Consider the following 18,431-nt stretch of genomic DNA (forward strand, 5'->3'; position numbering starts at 1 on the left):
TTTAATGCTAGGTCAATATTTAGGTAACATTTATTTGTATTAGTATAATTATTTAAATGTGCACACTACTATACACATATAGTCTTGTGAATATGTGAATATAAAGGTAAAACTTGACAAATTTCAAGGCTGCGCCGGGCTCGGCATCTGAGGAACCTTCTATTTGCAATAGCGCACACGGACCCCTAGTGGATGTCAGTGGGAAGTTTTGATGGAGATCCATTGAGAAGATGTATAAGTGGGTGATATTGTGACGCGGTCCATTCAGTCCGAGCTGAGTGAAAGAAAAGGAGGGTTCTCCAGCTTTAGGAGTCTCCTTTACGCACAGACTGACAGCAAATAGGAAGCTAAAATGTATACAATTGTAAGTAGCCTCCTTGGCAATTCATGTTATTATAAACGATTTAATATTATTATCTTAAATTGATAATTGAATCTTTTTGCAAATTGCAGTCTTTTAATAATCGCATATGTGTTGTTTAATTTATACTTTAAACCATTTATTTGGTCATCACTTCTTGCAAAATGTGAATTGTATGTATTACACTAAAATAACCTTCATATGCCTTTAGGTTATATGAAAGGTTGGAAGGAACAGCATGCAGTAAGTGTTTTTACCTGGGTCTCCAAATACGTCCGGTGACACCTGTTAAGTTGAAAGCTGGTTATGCGTAAAGAAAGCAGATCGAATAATACATTTGTTAAGTAGTCGTGTGCTTTTGGCACCATGGAGGCCATTCCCATGGAACAAGACTTTTGGTCCTTGAACGAGTCCTTAAAAAACTCTGTCGAAAACAGCACTTACGGTGCGAACCAGACGGCGAATCCCCTGAAGAGAAATGAAGAGGTGGCCAAAGTGGAAGTAACCGTGCTGGCGCTGGTGCTGTTCCTGGCGCTCGCCGGGAACTTGTGCGTCCTCATTGCTATCCACACAACCAAGCACAGTCAATCCCGCATGTATTACTTCATGAAGCATCTCAGCATCGCAGACCTCGTGGTTGCCGTCTTCCAGGTTCTCCCTCAGCTCATCTGGGACATCACTTTTCGGTTTTATGGACCAGACGTCCTTTGCCGACTGGTGAAATATCTGCAAACCGTGGGGATGTTCGCATCCACCTACATGTTGGTACTGATGTCAATAGACAGATGCATGGCGATCTGTCAGCCCCTTCGTTCCTTACACAGACGAAAGGACCGTTGTTATGTGATTCTTTCGTGGGCATTAAGCTTACTTTTCAGTTTCCCGCAAGTTTATATATTCTCCTTACGGGAAATGGGTGATGGAGTATACGACTGCTGGGGAGATTTCGTGCAGCCTTGGGGAGCCAAAGCCTACATTACGTGGATTACTCTAACGATATATATCATTCCGGTGGCCACCCTGAGTGTCTGCTACGGTCTGATAAGCTTTAAAATATGGCAAAACTTTAAAAGGAAAACTAGGAGGGGTCAGTGTATCACTCTCACACCTACTGCATCCAAATGCCACGCGGTCGCGCGCGTCAGCAGCGTCAAGCTCATTTCCAAAGCCAAGATCACCACGGTTAAAATGACTTTTGTTATTGTCGTGGCTTACATAGTGTGCTGGACACCGTTTTTCTCCGTGCAGATGTGGTCTGTTTGGGATCCAGAAGCACCGAGAGAAGGTAAGTTTCTTGTCAAGGTCTGACTATTTTAGCCTTTGCGCATAAGCTGTAGCGCACTAACGAATAGATGTATAGATGCTGGCTATTAAATATGGATTAGTCAAACTTGGGGCGTCAATATATCACGTTTTTGAAAAAAAATTGATGGAAAGAAAGTTATGAAGTCCATTGTAATTGTTAATTCTTCTGCGAGGTGAAATACAGGACACCAGTTTATGCCATTAATCTTACAAATGTCTTGTCAACCGTGCGTTTATGTACCCTAAATGTCCCCAGTACTAAACGATTTGACACAGGATTAGATGTAGGCTAATATGAAGGGTTTGGTTCCAAAAATCATGTTTTTTATTGTGTTATTTAGCATTATTTCGTTATTATGGCTGAAATCAAAACCAACAAACTGCAGTTTGATTAATATTAATTGGAATGCACAGTCAAAAACATGAGTTATTTCGTTTTGGAACCAATATCTTCATATACAGTTACAGCTTCCAAATAATTATTGTTTGTAATACATTTTCAGGTTGTTAAGTCATTTTGGAGGCGGCTATCATGTGTCAAGCATCAAGCATCTTTTTAAGTCTTATACACTGTACCACCAGACTGATACAAAAAGTACCATTTTGTCTGTTAGCCTATAAAAGTAGCCTATGTTGATAAAATACAGATTTTTATTGGCACTTAGGAGTTGGTGTTCCATGAAAAACCTATTACATCCATGCTATTGCACAAAACACTTTTTGGAGTGTTAAAAGGTACTTTCCACAAAAATGTAATCTTTCTGTAAAAGTAACTTTTTGATGATAGTAGGCCATACAGGATATGATGGATGTAGGGCCTATAGCAGACATATTTAAAAAAGTAGCCCCCTTGGTTTTGTAAATCTAAATGTTTGATGGATCCAATAAAAATGAACGCTACGGAAAAACAAAGAAGGTGGTTTTGATCTAAAGCAAACAAGAGGATAAATAGACCACTTTTGTGTGATGGGTATACAGCAGTTCACTGTAACAGTGAAGTCTGATCAGCCTCGGGGAGACATTATTATTCAGCAGGACCGTACGAGAAATCACCCCATCCAAACAAACCCAATGCAATGGACACGGATAATAATAGCTACATATTACGTATAAGATCAGATAATGTTCTTGAGCAATTGATTTACCTGCATAGGTAATACATATACATATATATATATAAAATATATATATGTATATGTGTTTTTTTTATATACATATAAAAAAACATACAATAGCATGTTTTTTTTGTGTAAGTTAGCTGTATTTTTGTTTTATTATGTCTTAAATCGAAACAAGCCAACTGCTGTTTGATTGATATTAATTGGAACGCACAATAAAAAACAGATGAAGAGTTTGGTTCCAAAATGAGATAACTCATCAGAACTCATGAGAATTTTTTTTTTTTATTGTGCGTTCCAATTAATATCAATCAAACAGCAGTTGGCTTGTTTCGATTTAAGACATAATAAAACAAAAATACAGCTAACTTACACAAAAAAAACATGATAACATAATACAAAACACGATGGAGTTATCTCATTTTGGAGCCAAACTCTCCAGATGTTTTGGTAAGCTTAAAGTTGGATTCAACAAGTTTATATGCAAAATGTCTTATTAATTAATGTCTTATATTAATTGAATGATCAGTATACTTATTGTTTCAGGATTCATTGATTTCACTAGGAAAAAAATCCAACACAGTATATGAAGGTCACTTGACACTGGTGTACAGTAGGCTATCTAATAACAATGACATGACCATAATGGAATGACTCTACCATGACATTTCCCAAAATGTGTGAAATTAAAGCAGTGTTTTAGAGCCTAGACCATTGTTGGCAGAAAAAGACAATATAAAATGAAATAAAAAGTTAAAACACTTCCAATTGAATTTACACATCGGTCCTTTCTGTTTGGCAGTATAATTGTCTGTTTGACCAATAGAGAATTTTTTTATATCCGTGATATCTTTCTGGAATTACAATATAAAACAGCCACTTTTCCACTTTTTTTAACAATAAAAATCTTTTGAGAAAATGTTTTGGATTTTCAGGAATAAACATGTAAAGTATTGTAATACTCACTGACCCGGCGCTCCTAAAATGGTTAACATAAAGAAATGGTTTTGAGTTTTGAGGACTGTCCTCCATATTTATCTTTATAGGCAACTCTCATTTAATCCAATAAAAATGGAATGTGGTATTCTGGTTAGACACCATTGCTACCAAGTTGTGGTTTGTTATATTATTTTACATCCATATTACATTTATTTACTTGCTAGACACTTTCCAATTTACAGTTTAAGTTATATTCTTACCAGTTTGTGTTCTACTTATATCATATTCTTCTAGAGGAGCTTCACTTTCATGTCCTCTTTAACTGTAAATCTTACTTAAGGGTCTGTACTGCATCAGAAGCACTTTGTTTTTGTTTTTTGCCTCCTAAACACTCGACAGGCTACCCAGAAACAGCCTTATTATAAAGAACATTACGGTCGTCCTTTCAATTTCCATTAATCAAATTGCTGACGTTCCAGAGCAGTCAGAGATGTTCTTGTGTCAGAGATGTTCTTGTGTTCTGTGTGGTCAGCACAAACAGGAGGCAGCTAAATAAAACAATATATATGATTCAAAGCTCCATCTAGGCTTATTGCTTACTGGATCATTTGAAAACCCAATCTCTTTCCTGTGTTAAGCTAAAAAGGCAAAGCCGGCCTTTTGTTTTTATATTTTTTTTTATCTGACCAAAAAAGGAAAAACATGAAATTAAAGAATAATTAAAAAAAGAAAGAAATTTTTGATTGTATATTTTGATTATATATTTTATATATTAGATTATATTATTTTGACCACTATAATCGTACAGTGAAAATCAGATATTTTTCTGTCTTTCTTCAAAGCTTCATTAGCAGATTGTTTTATTTATTGCACATAACATTCTTCTCATGTAATTGCTCACTTTGTAAATCCAGTGGTGTCGCACAAGCTGTAGCTGTTCTTCCACATATTTTTAATGCTAGTCGCCACCAGTTTAACCAGCTTAACCAAAACTTTCCTGGTGAACCAGAGAAAGCCTTCTGCCTTTTTAAGTTAATCTTTAGAAAACTGAGAAAAAGACTGGTCCACCAGTTAGACTTTTCGTGTCAAACACTGCTCCTGGAGGGCCACCGGCCAGCATTGCGTCATTCCAACCCACATTTCTTTAAAAAATGCACCACTGTGTAATTTCAGCAAGGTTTAAAAAGAGATCCAATATGTCTTTTATCAGATTCCCTCCATCATCCTTTGAGTGAAGATTGTGCATGGTCTCTTAGACCAAACACATTTGTATTACAATATACATGTCGCATTTAAAGTAAAGTCCTTCTCCACTCTGCTCACAACCAAAATTCTGATCAGACCTATGATTGCAGTCGACTACTGGGTTATCATTTCCTCTTTGCACACAAACAATTTTGTTTAGTCTGCCCAAGTTGACAGACGTTGCACAACCATGCCAGTATCTTGCAATTTTATTCATATTTTTTGGTTTGTTGATGACTTGTTTTGGGCTTATTGTGTGTTTTGAATTATAGATTTGCGATATTGTTTGCCTCAAATGTAAATATGGTAAATCTCTGCACATGGATAATATGTTTTTTCATTGCTAGGTTCAGCACAAAGCATAACTGAAAATGTAATTTAGCATAAGACGTGAAGTACCGTGCGTTATAAAAACATACAGTATAAACAACTTATCTGTCTTTTGTCATATCGACGCCTGGAATTGTAAGGTTCAATTGAAGGTTTTATCAAAATCAAGTTATTCACAAATTCTTATGTCCATGATTTGATGTTTTTTTTCTAACATTGTGTACATTTTGGGACTTTTTAGAAAACAAAAGGTTTTATCTACATAGTCAAATGGAATGCAGATAGAACCCTATAATACCAAGGATTCGTCATTATTATTAACCCTTTATTTTTGTTTTATAGCTTGAGGCTGTATACTCCTGTCTGTCTGTCTAATTCATAAATGTAGTAGAGACCTATATTTAGCTTTAGATGTCTAGCACCAATATATTTTCAATGTCACACCATTTATGGATATACCCACAAGTCTAAATGTAGACGTCGTTTCCAAACTGCATTTTAAAGATAAACGACAGTAAATAATGTTTTTCTAAGCAACAATGCAATTTTACAAACTTGACAAAGGTTTTCTTGAGACTTTTATCCCTGATTTCTGAGACCTGACTGGCTGGGGATGTAAAGTTACAGTAACGTTAATTTGTTTATCAAGTCTTAACTCCCTTGAACCCATCATGCCCTTTCTGCTTCCCTTTCCCTGCTTTGCACAAACAAATTCTGATGTCCGTACGCAAAGGAGCTATTAATGATCCAGTCAAAATAAGATGATCGGTATTATTTAGAAATCTACTTTAGTTTCGTCATGTTTTCACAGCCTAGTTCTGTCGTGTGTCGTCACCCTTGAGTTCCCTTTTTGCCGCTATTATCAACGTAAATGATTCCACTGACAAATGATGTAAATTATTAAAACTTAAACTTAAAATTCATACTGGGGCATAGAAGATTTATACTGAGGCACGTGTCTCAGTAAAAGGGGTCTTGCGACGCCCCTGATGGCCCCCAATGAAATCCTGTTTCAACTTTCCCAGATTTAAGTCACTATAATTTGAGGGATTAGTATTTTTTCTGTGAGGTGAAATACAGGACACCGGCCTATGCCAGTAATCTTAAAAATGTCTTGTCAAATTTGAGTTCTGCAACCGTGCGTAAATGTCAATACCATATGGCATAATACAGGACTGTCTGGAGTTAATATATAGTTACAGTTTATTCATCCTTGTATTTGTGTAAAATATCTTTTAATCTATATTTCGTATTTTGCTAGTTCAAAATCTGTTTTTTCTTTTTCTTTATAGCTATGCCCTTTATCATCTCCATGTTACTGGCCAGTCTAAACAGTTGCTGTAACCCTTGGATCTACATGTTTTTCGCTGGACATCTATTCCATGACCTAAAGCAGAATCTGTTCTGCTGCTCCACGTTCTATCTGAAGTCCTCTCAAAGCCGGTATGATCCAGAGCACGAGTCCCGTAAGAGCAACTCCTCAACCTACGTGATCAAAAGTACCAGCAGCCAAAGAAGCATTACCCAGACGTCTGTCACATAAGCCAGATATACCTCTGAACCATTTCTGAGACTTCTGCAAATCAGGTAAAGGAATCCGAAAATAGAAACTGACAAGAGGAGACTTTAATGGAAGCTGCATTTCACAATCCATTTGCTTCAGTTGTTGTGTATACTTTTGGGAATTATCTCACCTAAAGGGACAAACTCTTCAAGAGTAAACACTTCCACATCTTTATGCATTGTCCTTTTAGACATTACACCAGGACATTTGTGCGATATAAACGATACATCCGACATATTGTGCGATATATGGGAAAAAGTCCACATATATTTTGAGGTAAACCTGAAATTGTATAACTGGAACATATTCCAGCGCTCTGGTTTGTATTACAGAAGTCGCCTGGAGAAGTCTGATTCTCTCTCCAGCGGTTTACAGTACATAACTGAAGAGTGCAGGGCAGGGTACTTCACAGGCCCTGGGAAAACAATTTTGGGTAGAGAACCTTTGCGGCAGACCCCCACTTCATCACAGGGCATGAGACAATGTTCCCAGTTCCCAATGTTCCCAGTTTCCTCCGGCGATGGCTCTGCGGCAGGATCATATTAATGTATAATGTTACTGGGAACGGTTGGTCAGTGTGCAAAACAATGCTCATGTGGATTTAAAACAAGGACATTGGATAAAAACAAGATGTGAATGACGCTGCAGAAGTTTCACATTATCTTCTGTTCTGTATAATCTCAGAGTTGCTTTGCATTTTTTTTTCTTTGCAATATTTTAAGCCTTGACATTCATGTCAATGCTGTTCTTTCATATTTTACTCACACACACTTTCCTGTCAAGGTCCACAGCTATTTGCACAAATGGATTTCCGCAGTGTTGTAACCAAATAGTGTACGACAACCCCCCAATGCTGGTTTATAGAGGTTAGGAACTGGTTTTTTTCTCATTTCTCAATTGGTTTTGTTAAAGAGACGGTGTGTAATCAATACGATTCAAATGTTTATTCCAGTTAACATTTATATTTTTTTCTTATGTTGCTCTAAAAACTTTTGTTGTCAAACTTAATGATATATTCTAAAGGAAAAATGTTTGTTCACTAGAGAGGACAAATACATTTCGTAAAGATGTTTAATATCTCTGCAAATATAAAATATAACAAAATAAAGCCATCATTATAAGCTGAAGATATTTATTTTACAATATTTAAGGGTTAATTTCAATATATAAAGGAAGCTACTGAGTTTTGTCAAATATACTGCCTATTTCATTTAATACTGTATGTGTAGCTGTAGGTTTTATTTATTGAAATAAATTGTATGTGTTAATGTGTCTTGAGTAAATGTTTTGATAAGTGAAGATTAATAAGGCATGTTTGTCCAACCTAAATATTAATCTTTTAGCTAGTTGTTCAAATCAAATAAATGAAACTGAGTCTCATGGCAACTTAAGAAATGTTAAATACTTAAATAATGAGACTTGTACTTGTTGTCATTATGCCAAAAAAGTTATTTTTAAGTCATTTTTTTATTTACAAACATAAAAACATACACATGCATGTTTATATATTTATGAAATATTTAGATGTATTTATATTTACAAAAATTGTAATTATATTACAATTGTAATTTATTTCTGAAATATATGTTTGTATGTGTATGTGTTTATGAATACAAAAAAATATTCACAGTACACACAGACATATATTATGTATACAAACGTTTATTCTGTATGCAATTAATCGTTTGACAGCCCTCATTTTTTATTGATACTTTCTAGCCAGATTTGTTTTTTCTTCATCTCACATATATTTATAGATAATATATTACATTTTATATATTTATGTATCAGGAATTATTAGCTAAAAGTAAACCATGTGACCTTTTAAAACAAAAACAAATTAGTCAGAAAATATAACACTGAAAAATATAAGACATTGCCAAACCATTCATGTTTAAAATTCTGTTTAATTAGCAGTTGTACACAATATATTTGACAAAATATATTGCCATGATAAAAATATCACACCTGAAACATCCCTTTTAAAATCTGACAAAAGAGAGAATCCCTATGATTTCTGATAATAAGACTTATTCTCCATTCGCAGCGAGAATGTCATTCCATCAGATGCATCTCTCTGAACTCCTCAATTGCTCCCAAAGTCCGTTACTGAGAAAAAATATTGAAGTTTGACCATGCATATCGACAGGGGGCAGTATACATTTCATAATGACTCATCTTCCCCAGAGTCCTTCTAGCTGTTTTGATGGACTTGAAAACCTAACCACCTTAACCACAACTAAATCTTCGTAAAATAAAGCATTTTTCTCCAAGGGCAAAACGAGTAAACATTGACATCGCTCTCATAAATCTAAACCTCTTTGCGTAACGCCACCCGAACGCTGCTGAAAATCTTCCCTAGTGCTTCGAACAAGGGATCGCAGAAGGTGTGGATGCAGAGAGAGTAAATTCGGCTTAGGCATTGGGTCTCGATCAGATAGCTCTTGATGCAGGGCATGACAGCCCAAATGTGGCAGAAGGAAATGCAGGCAAAACAAAAGCCCCACAGCAGCGCCACTGGGATGCCGAAGACAGCTGATAGTATGCGATAGCACCAGTACTTGGAGACGGTGAAGGTAGTGTAGCTGACCTTCCAGACTCCATCAATACTGTGGGTGCCATCCGGCTCCGCTATCACATCCTCAAAATCAACCTTGAATTGAGAAAGCAGAGAAAACAAATAAAAATTCGGTCATCATGTATTCACCGTCACGTCATTTCGAATCTGTGTGACTTTTTGGTCACACTTTAGTATAGGGGCAATTCTTGCCAATAACAACCATTAACTACGACCGTTTCCCCAATAAACTCTTAATTTGTTGCTTATTAATAGTTAGTAAGGAAGTTGTTGTGTTTAGTTATTGGGTAGAGATGTAGAATATCTTCATGCAGAATATGTGCTTTATAAGTACTAATAAACAGCCAATATGCCAATAATTGAAATGCTTATAAAAATGAGTAAATAATGAGATTTGCCCACTGTACCGAAGTGTCTTTTTTCTTATGCAGAACACAAAAGAAGATATTTTGAAGAACACTGGTAAACAAACAACATTGACTTTCATTGATTTTCATTGTATGGACACAAAACCACAAAGAATATACAGGATTTGAACCAGGGTGAATGTTTATTTAACTTTAGTTTAACATGGACGTCCTAACCCATGTCTAAATGTATTGAGCAATTGAAAGTCAATGCCAACAATAAAACATAGTAGGCAGTGTTGCTGCTAAAATGGGTGATGATTGATTCTCCGTGATAAACAGTGACATTTGATATCATCATTCCCTCATCAGTAGGTGGCAGTCTGGCACCTTTCTTATTTTAGCTTTAAACTCATAACAACCAGATAACTTTAGAAGAAACTATTAATAAGTTATTTACCATGTTTTTGCCATTTCAAATCTTTCACAAATGTATCAAATCTAGCAATGCTATGCATAGTTTTTTAATAACAACATAATATTGTATGGTTGCTGTGATAATTGCATCATTTTGCAACTCTGTCATTTATGAATGAATGAGAGATGAGAAAAAACACATGTCAGTGTGAGCTATCTAGATGCCCAAAAGCATTTCTCGCATTCCCAGTGGGACCTGCCTGTTATAGTTCCACTTCTTAATATGGAACTATAATTATTCTCATGAACGTAATGCCAACGAAAATATCAATCACACAAACAGAGATTGTGGTTACATTTAAAGTGAATACCATACTTCATGTTTTATGTAATTCAATAGTCAACTAAATGGCATTATTAAATGTGTCTTACAGCTGATGCAGTAACTTACCGAAACACATGGAAGCTAATATGTTTAATAGTTTGACACACCCTTTAATCTATAAATATGGATAGTATATGTCTCTCCTGGCACTTTGAATGGGTTTGGAGCTATTTTTGGATCATGCCAGCCAACAGTATTGTGCTGCTCGCACGCAAGCATATCTACGTGTAAGGTTTAATCTACAGATCCCCTAACACAGTATCGATTCATTGCATTTGCATGATTGATCAGTTTCTGAGCAAATTTGGACTGGCGTCCTATTTAATTCACATTATTTTTGTGCAGGCTAAAAGCTTGGGCAACAAACCCAACAGCGAAATTGAAAGTATCAAGAAGCAGTTTTGAATGCAAAACATCAAGATCTGTGATATCTACGACATACCTTCACAACATCTTCATTGATCTGCTTAGGGTCCCTGTTGATCAAGTCGATCTCTTTGGTGTTACTGTCTCTCAGGATTTTCTCCTCGTTGGTATTGTACTGGTCCGCCATACTGGGGCCCCTGGCCCAAAACTAGTCAGATTTTGAGTTTTATATTTCAGAAGGCTTTAAAGGAAGGAGCGTAGGTCGACCAACCAAAGGAAAGCTGTGAGAGTGGCTCTGCAGTCCCTGGCTCCTCTTAATTCTCAAATCTCTGGACTGACGACACGCCTGGTATGCTAGAGACAGCTGCACTGGCCAGCTCCTGTCTAAAGAAGGGTTCTGTCTATCTCTCTCTCTCACTCTCTCACACATGAGCTGTCTCACCATACTGTATTTTACCCCTCCTCTAGTCTACCCCCACCCTTTACCTAGTTTGCCCCACACAGCTCATAAGTCAGACTCAGTCAAACCACCTCACGGAACCAGGGGCCGTGTCACATTTCACACACGGCTGTGGGGTCAGCCAGGCAGGAGTTACACAGTGGCATGAATTTCCACTGTGAAGTGTCGCTTTGAGCCAATGAGACATTTTATACTGTTGGTTACTACAACCTGATTGTTTAATGTACAAACGCAAGTAAGTTATAACACTATGATATTTTGTCCTTGAAGGGATAGTTCATCGAAAAATGAAAATTCTGTCATCATTCACTCACCCTCTTGTCCTTTCAAACTTGTGTCGTTGTCTTTCTTCCGCAGATCACAAAAGAAGATATTTTGAAGAATGTTTGTACAACAATATCGGTACCCATTGACTTGCATTGGTTTTGTTCCTACAATAGAAGTGAATGGGTACCACCATTGTTCGGTTATACCAACCAGCTTCAAAATATTGTCCTTCTTATTTATTTATCACTGTGCAATGCATTTAAGTAAATAACTACATAAACTTTATTATAGATTGGAACTCAAAAAAGATATTTGACAACAATAATTCTGTTATAGTGTGTAATTCTGCTGTTACTTGACATCAACTGCATTGTTTCAAATGGCACTAGGATATTTGAATATCCCCTCAAAATGCAAACAACATAGAAATATAAAGCTGGGAATGTGCCAGAGGTGTGTGTGGTCACTCTTTCTACTAATTAGAGAAATATTGTCAGCCTTCTGTGAACTGGGGTGGGTTCAGTACAAAAATACCCCACCCAGAAATACCATGTTTGTTTGTATCTGTGGGACTGTTTTGGAGACAGAACTGCCCTTGTCTTTACTTAGCTCAGATCCCCGGCAGCTCAATATTGCTTTGTACTAGTAAGGTGCTAACAAGCACTGATTTCAATTCAGAATGGAATTTAAGGCGGAAGAAAATTTTAATGTGCAGGCTGAATCTCGAACAGGGTTAGAAAATGGATTCTCTATAAATTTGCATTTTTTATGCCTATGAGATGTTACCGGCATTCTGGCAATTCATTTTGAGGACATTTTAGTGCCTCAACAGTAAGTCAATAATGATACAATTATTATTATTTCTGCCTCTATTATTATCCCTGCCTAAACCTTCATCTGTTGTCTGATCACAAAACCAGACTCAAGAAAACCATACATCAACAGTTTTAAGCAAATTTGCATTTTATAAATCACTACTGAAAGATTATCCTGTTAATCATAAACATTTACACAGTTACATATACTCAAAAGTTACTGACTGCAGCCTTAATGTGTCAGTGGAGAACTGGTCCTCCCGGCTGAGGCTGGTTTCTAGGTTTTTCTCCATTTAATCATCATTGAGGTTTTGGTTTCCACCGTTGTTTCATTGGCTTGCTCACTGGAAGATCGCTTATGTTGCATTAACTTCTGCAAATTCCATTAACAGTGCTTTTATTATGATGGTCCTCTCTGTTTGTACTCTTTATACTTAATTCTTCACATTTGCGTATTTTTTACATGTAAAGCTGCTTTAAAACAATGCAACATTGCAAGCGCTATATAAACTTGAATTGAATTGAATAAATGTGCATACTGTTTGCCAAGCTATTAAAATCAGTTTGTTAAAATGTAAAATAAAATACAACGTGTATAAATGTTTATAAAAAATATTGTATAGTACAATCACAAGCATTGTCTCCTAAAATACAGTATAATATGTTTATATATAGTATAAGGTATACAGAATAGGATATACCACAAAAACATGTCCAACAATTTATAAGCATGTAGCGTATATACTGTCTTTTTAATCAGTTAATACTTTTTTTGCTTTCATTTCTATTTTTACTGGTTCACTTTAATATCTCCAGACGATCATAACTGTTAATATTGTAAATATTATGCAAAACTGGTCCTGATAAACCAGCGCCTCCCAGAACATTGGCAGAAGGGGAAGATGGGGATGTCCAGCACGTTGTGCCACACCACCTTAACCCAGAACTGGTTGACCAAGAGCTGAAAACTGGAAACTACCATCCAAAGAGATAAGTATTGGTTCTCTTTTACACTTGAAGATACGTGACACAGTTTAATAATTTTTTTACTGTAATAGTTTTGAATGTTCTTTTGAGTAAGAAGCATCTGTAACTAATATTTTTATTTAACTTACAAATCGTGTATTGAATTTCAAGAATGCTCGGCGAGAATATGTTCTCCAGGAAAAATGACAATAAATGAACAACAAAGGCATTCAAATGTATGAAATGATAATTAAAGGGGAATGCATGATTGTATATCTGCCCATTGGATTATTTATATGAAATTATTTGTAGAAATAGAGGAGATTAAAATAGAGAAGGAACGGATATATCGTTGTATTACACTTTTTTAATGTACTTTTTGTTTGTTGTTTTTGTAATGTGTTGATCACATAGCAGTGATTCACCAGCTGAGCAGAGCAAACACAATACCTGTCGCCACTGGACCTGCATGCAGCAGGGAAGTGATGCAGTAAAAACAGATTCTGGACACATCAAACAGAGCATGACTGCACAGCCGCACCCTATGAAAGCTCCTCACTGATGTCGGTTCTCCTATCACATCCTCAAAGGTCACCTGAGAAGACATTACCAAAGGTAACCTGCCAAGATAACTAAGTGAATTAAAGTTGGAAGGTCAAAATATACTGGATTGCCTTTATCCTAGCAGATATATAGAAATATGAGGTTTTAAGACCTAAAGTATATATTCTGTGAATATGCAATCTTACGTTACTCAAAATAATAATTTCATAGAAACATTTATAAATAAATGCCATGAATACTACAATTGTACATGATTTATGGTGAAATGTAAAATGCATCACATTCTACACACAGTGGAATTGTAAAAACGTTGTGTTTAAGATTCTTGTCGTTGTGCAATACTAGTTGTATCATAGGAGGGCAGTGTTGCATTACAAACAGAGTCCAAACCAAAGATTGTCCTCAAGGTTTTTTCACTTTGTTTGGAGGTATCCATCATTCAACTGTAAGGCATTCTTTGCAGCAGTGACATACAGTAAAATAACAATTTTTGATTCCCCAAAGATTCTTAAATATGTGCAGGAAGGTTCTGTGGATGTTAACTGTTCTTTGTGAAACCATAGAACCTGACAAAGACATTTTCCTCAATTATCCTTAAAATTGTCAAATGGGGGAAGTTGTCAAAGGGTCTCTATTAGCATTTTGATAGTAAATCATTAATCATTTAGGCTAACCGTACGGCATTTTGGTTCTAAATGCTAAATGACAAAATGTTTCATAATCGTCCCCATGCATGCGTATACTGTAATGCAAAACACTAATGAAAAACTGACTTGACAAAACATCTAGGCTACATGTATTTCAAGTTATTTGAAGTAAAATGAAGATTACATTATTACGTATTATTTTATATTACATTATAGAACATCGTTTTTTTCCAAAAATCATATCAATATCAATCAATCTGCAGTTAGGTTGTTTTGATTAAGTAATAATAACTTAAAATACACACAAAACAATAAAAACACGACAACATGATCTATTTCTTTCAAATAAACTCTTTATGTGTTCGAATATTTTGCAGTTCATCATTTATGCATTTAAATGTATAAACAGATACAATTGCTTAAAATGTTTGTTTTATGACTTTATCTTGCTGAAATGCCATTAAGTAGTCAATAACACATTTTAAAAACAGATATGCTTTTTTATCTGCTTAATTTTTCAAACAAAGCATTGTGTTCAATTTACTGTATATTTTTCATTAGTCGAGACTTCAAGGTGTGTCTACAGAAATTGAACAGAATAAAAATATCACTTCAAATTCAAGTACAACTATGTACACAATAATGCCTTTATGAATTATTAAGTGTCTAAACTGAGAACAAAAGAATAAACAGGACCGTTGACACAATGAGTTCATCAGAATATACACGAATGTGCCATTTATGGCCTGCAAAGACCAGCAAGCCATTCACATGTGCAAAAGCCGTGCACATTATTGATTGATAGATTGTATGACTCACCTTAAGGGTCCTTTTGATTCCCTTTGCGTCTCGGCCATAAATGGCAGCTTTTCGTGTTGTTGTGAGCAGCCAATGAATCGTCCTGTGTTCCTGTTTGCTTTTCTTCTGTAACACCAGGAGCATCATTTGGATTAATGTCACGCTGATCCGAGAGTGAGGCCACCTCCCCTCCTGTGTTATTTCTATACCTATAGTCAAGTCTACTGAATGTACTCCCTGGTCCATGCTTTGCAATAGTAAATGCATGTGACGCTAAATGTGGATGTAGTGAGAATCTCAGAGAAACAGCTCAAAGCTTTTCCTAATAGGGGATAAAGTCTACACCAAGGTGAGAAATAGCAGAAACATTAGTGCAGCCCTCGTGAGCACAGCTGATAGAAAGAAGTGACTGTTTTGATATAAGACATGACTAGAAAAAATGGGTTGGAGGGGTAAAAATGTTTATTAGATTTCAAACAGTATTAACCATTCAAAGCTGTTAGGAGAATGCAAACAAATATGGAGCACTTCCTCAGAGATCATGGGCATTTCATAGCACCTCTACGCTAAATCATGTGTTTTTCTAAAGGTCAATGACCCACCACCTTTGACCTCGATGACCACCTTATGACCTCAAGGAGACATGCGTACATGATATGTACGTAAACAAGTTGTATTATTTAAAGAAACCTATTCAGAACCATTTGCATAAACCGACAATATTATTTATAAATAAATATATTGAAATTCCGAGAGTGGGTGCCACGTTTGTGGCTGTGGTTTACATATTAAGATTTTACAATAAGGCCAACTTGTTTTGTTACATGTTTCTTGTTGTTTTCATCACAAAACAGACTGCATCTTTAGAGCTATTAAGACGTCTTCATCTTCCACAGCCTGTATTAACAAGTCAGCCTTGACGGTCTGTGTGTGTTTTATTTATCTGAGAGCTGGAGCTGTAAATCTCCCCTGACAGACCTTCCAGATATTGATATGTGCAAGGTGATGCATTTCTCTCTTATAAATCCCAAACTCTATGATCCTTATCAATATGCTCTCATTTAAGTGGGTGACATCTCATCTCAGAGACTCCTATTATGTTTTATCTCTGTGGTGCTCAATTTTCCCCTTGATTCGTAAATTCTCGATCTCACTTCACATAATGACACAGATTAGGCTCAAATCTGTTGTGTAACAGGAGTTATTGATGATGAGTTTACATTTAAGCATATTTTTGTTAATGTGTGTCAATTTAATAGTACAGTGTAGTCAGAAATTCTGAGCTCATTTCCAAGAGGTATTTGAACCACACAAAGCTGTTTAAAGGGGGCATCTCATTATATTATTTTTGAAAGGGGGAGGTGTTTGTTGCTGATCAGATGACCACAATTCCCCCCTATTCATTTTCCTTTAATCTTCACATCATGTCTAAATCCTTTCAGGTTCTATTTTTTGCCTTGCTTTGTTTTGATCATGCCTGGGACACTCTTTTTTGCATCTCTAATCATGCTGTACTTGCCTCTCTCTCTCTCTCTCTCTCTCTCTCTCTCTCCTCCTTGTGTATGGTTCATCTCATTGTTTGAAAGTGCCAGACCAGGTCACTCTTTATTGAATCACTAATAGAAAAGACCTGTTTTGAAGCAGAGGCTTATCTGAAGCATGATTGAATCAAGCTACTGTAGCTTCTGGTTTCAAATCATTTTTCCTGGTTTAGGATCATCATAAATTCTTTAGTTATTCTCTTTTGTTAAAGCAAAATAAAATCAGAGGGTAGAAATGTCCATTTCGTTTTTCAATAGTTATGTTCGGTTTTTACCGCAATCTTGTTGTTGTTGTTGTCACACAACTTTCAGGAAAATGTTCTGGTCATATTTCAATATGAATTACTTTAGATAAAACTGACATTAGTCATAAAACTGTAAAACATACTTTTGATGTAAACCAGTCTGTCTGCATGTTCCCAGTTCCATCACAGCACTGCTATTGACATGTAACAACAAAGAAAACTTTTTCTAGCATTAAATAAAAGCCCATGTTAAATAATTATTACAAGAGCAACTGTTAGTCTAAACCTGTAAAAATCCATTTGACCGAGGACAATCACCAATCATGTCAAGGACCATATTTTGTGTCCTTATTGTGAAATTCATGCACAACAAAGCCATGACCATGCGTATTCTGAGCACTTCCACCTAATGATTTTCCGTGAACTAATTCTATCGGCTAGGAGAATTGTTCTGTTATTACAGTAATAAATGCGATACCGTCACAAACTATACGAAATTCTTCTCAGTACTAACCTGATGAATTATCAGACTGTGATCATTTACTGTAGCGTCCAAGAAAACCTTTATTTCAGCCAATCTGCTACACCCATACTCAAAGACACCCTGTTGCTATGCAAGTCCCTGTCTCATCTCATTTCCATGGTTACGAGAGCACAATTAGCAACAAACATCAGAGTGCCTTCAGCAACACAGAGAAGGTTTTTCCTCTCAGTGTGCTGAATTGAGCCTTATGATGTAACTTGAAGTGGTGTGAAAAAACAATCAGTAAACATTTTGTATTTCAAGAAAATGTTTATTATTTTCACAAAAAAACATTATAATTAATGAAACCATTACCATTGACAGACAAATTATTGAGCATGAGTGGTGATTATTATAACGAAAGAATATTCACTGAAAGTGAATAAATAAATATATACAGTATTTATATATATTTAAAAAACGGATAAATCCGAAAATTCACTGATCCGTGGGAACCATAACAGTGAATTCTAGTAAATAGACTGATCCAATGACCTAACAGGTCTGATATTCAGATTTGTGAATGCTTGACGCATTCTGGCTTTGCAAAATGATGATGCATATTTGCAATTGTTTAGAATTGCATGACTCTACATGAATTCAATACGGCATTACATTCACGTACAATTAAAAGAAATGACTTCAAACGA

The 18,431-nt window shown here is 35.8% G+C and overlaps 2 protein-coding genes across 2 annotated transcripts; one reads left to right on the forward strand and one right to left on the reverse strand.

The window, feature by feature from the left end:
• Positions 1–266: 266 nt before the first annotated feature.
• oxtra (oxytocin receptor a) lies at positions 267–8,128 on the forward strand. Its single transcript, XM_079459815.1, has 3 exons — positions 267–364; positions 573–1,646; positions 6,591–8,128. The coding sequence occupies exons 2-3, from the start codon at positions 728–730 to the stop codon at positions 6,839–6,841; spliced, it is 1,170 nt and encodes a 389-aa protein (XP_079315941.1). The 5' UTR covers positions 267–364; positions 573–727; the 3' UTR covers positions 6,842–8,128.
• Positions 8,129–8,512: 384 nt separating this feature from the next.
• Positions 8,513–11,326, reverse strand: cav3 (caveolin 3). Its single transcript, XM_079460182.1, has 2 exons — positions 11,032–11,326; positions 8,513–9,515 (listed from the first exon to the last, which is right to left on the reverse strand). Exons 1-2 carry the CDS (start codon positions 11,140–11,142, stop codon positions 9,174–9,176), a joined length of 453 nt encoding a protein of 150 aa, XP_079316308.1. The 5' UTR covers positions 11,143–11,326; the 3' UTR covers positions 8,513–9,173.
• Between the last annotated feature and the right edge of the window lie 7,105 nt (positions 11,327–18,431).

The sequence above is a fragment of the Barbatula barbatula genome, assembly GCF_947034865.1.
Source record: "Barbatula barbatula genome assembly, chromosome: 7".
NCBI lineage: Eukaryota > Metazoa > Chordata > Actinopteri > Cypriniformes > Nemacheilidae > Barbatula > Barbatula barbatula.

What these genes read in the sequence shown, in the direction of transcription:
- oxtra (XM_079459815.1), top strand. Translation starts at nt 728, where the DNA reads ATGGAGGCCATTCCCATGGAACAAGACTTTTGGTCCTTGAACGAGTCC. An exon ending in TCCAGAAGCACCGAGAGAAG is followed by an intron (nt 1,647 to 6,590) that starts GTAAGTTTCTTG and finishes TTTTCTTTATAG; the next exon opens with CTATGCCCTTTATCATCTCC.
- cav3 (XM_079460182.1), bottom strand. Translation starts at nt 11,142, where the DNA reads ATGGCGGACCAGTACAATACCAACGAGGAGAAAATCCTGAGAGACAGT. An exon ending in TCAATGAAGATGTTGTGAAG is followed by an intron (nt 9,516 to 11,031) that starts GTATGTCGTAGA and finishes TCTCAATTCAAG; the next exon opens with GTTGATTTTGAGGATGTGAT.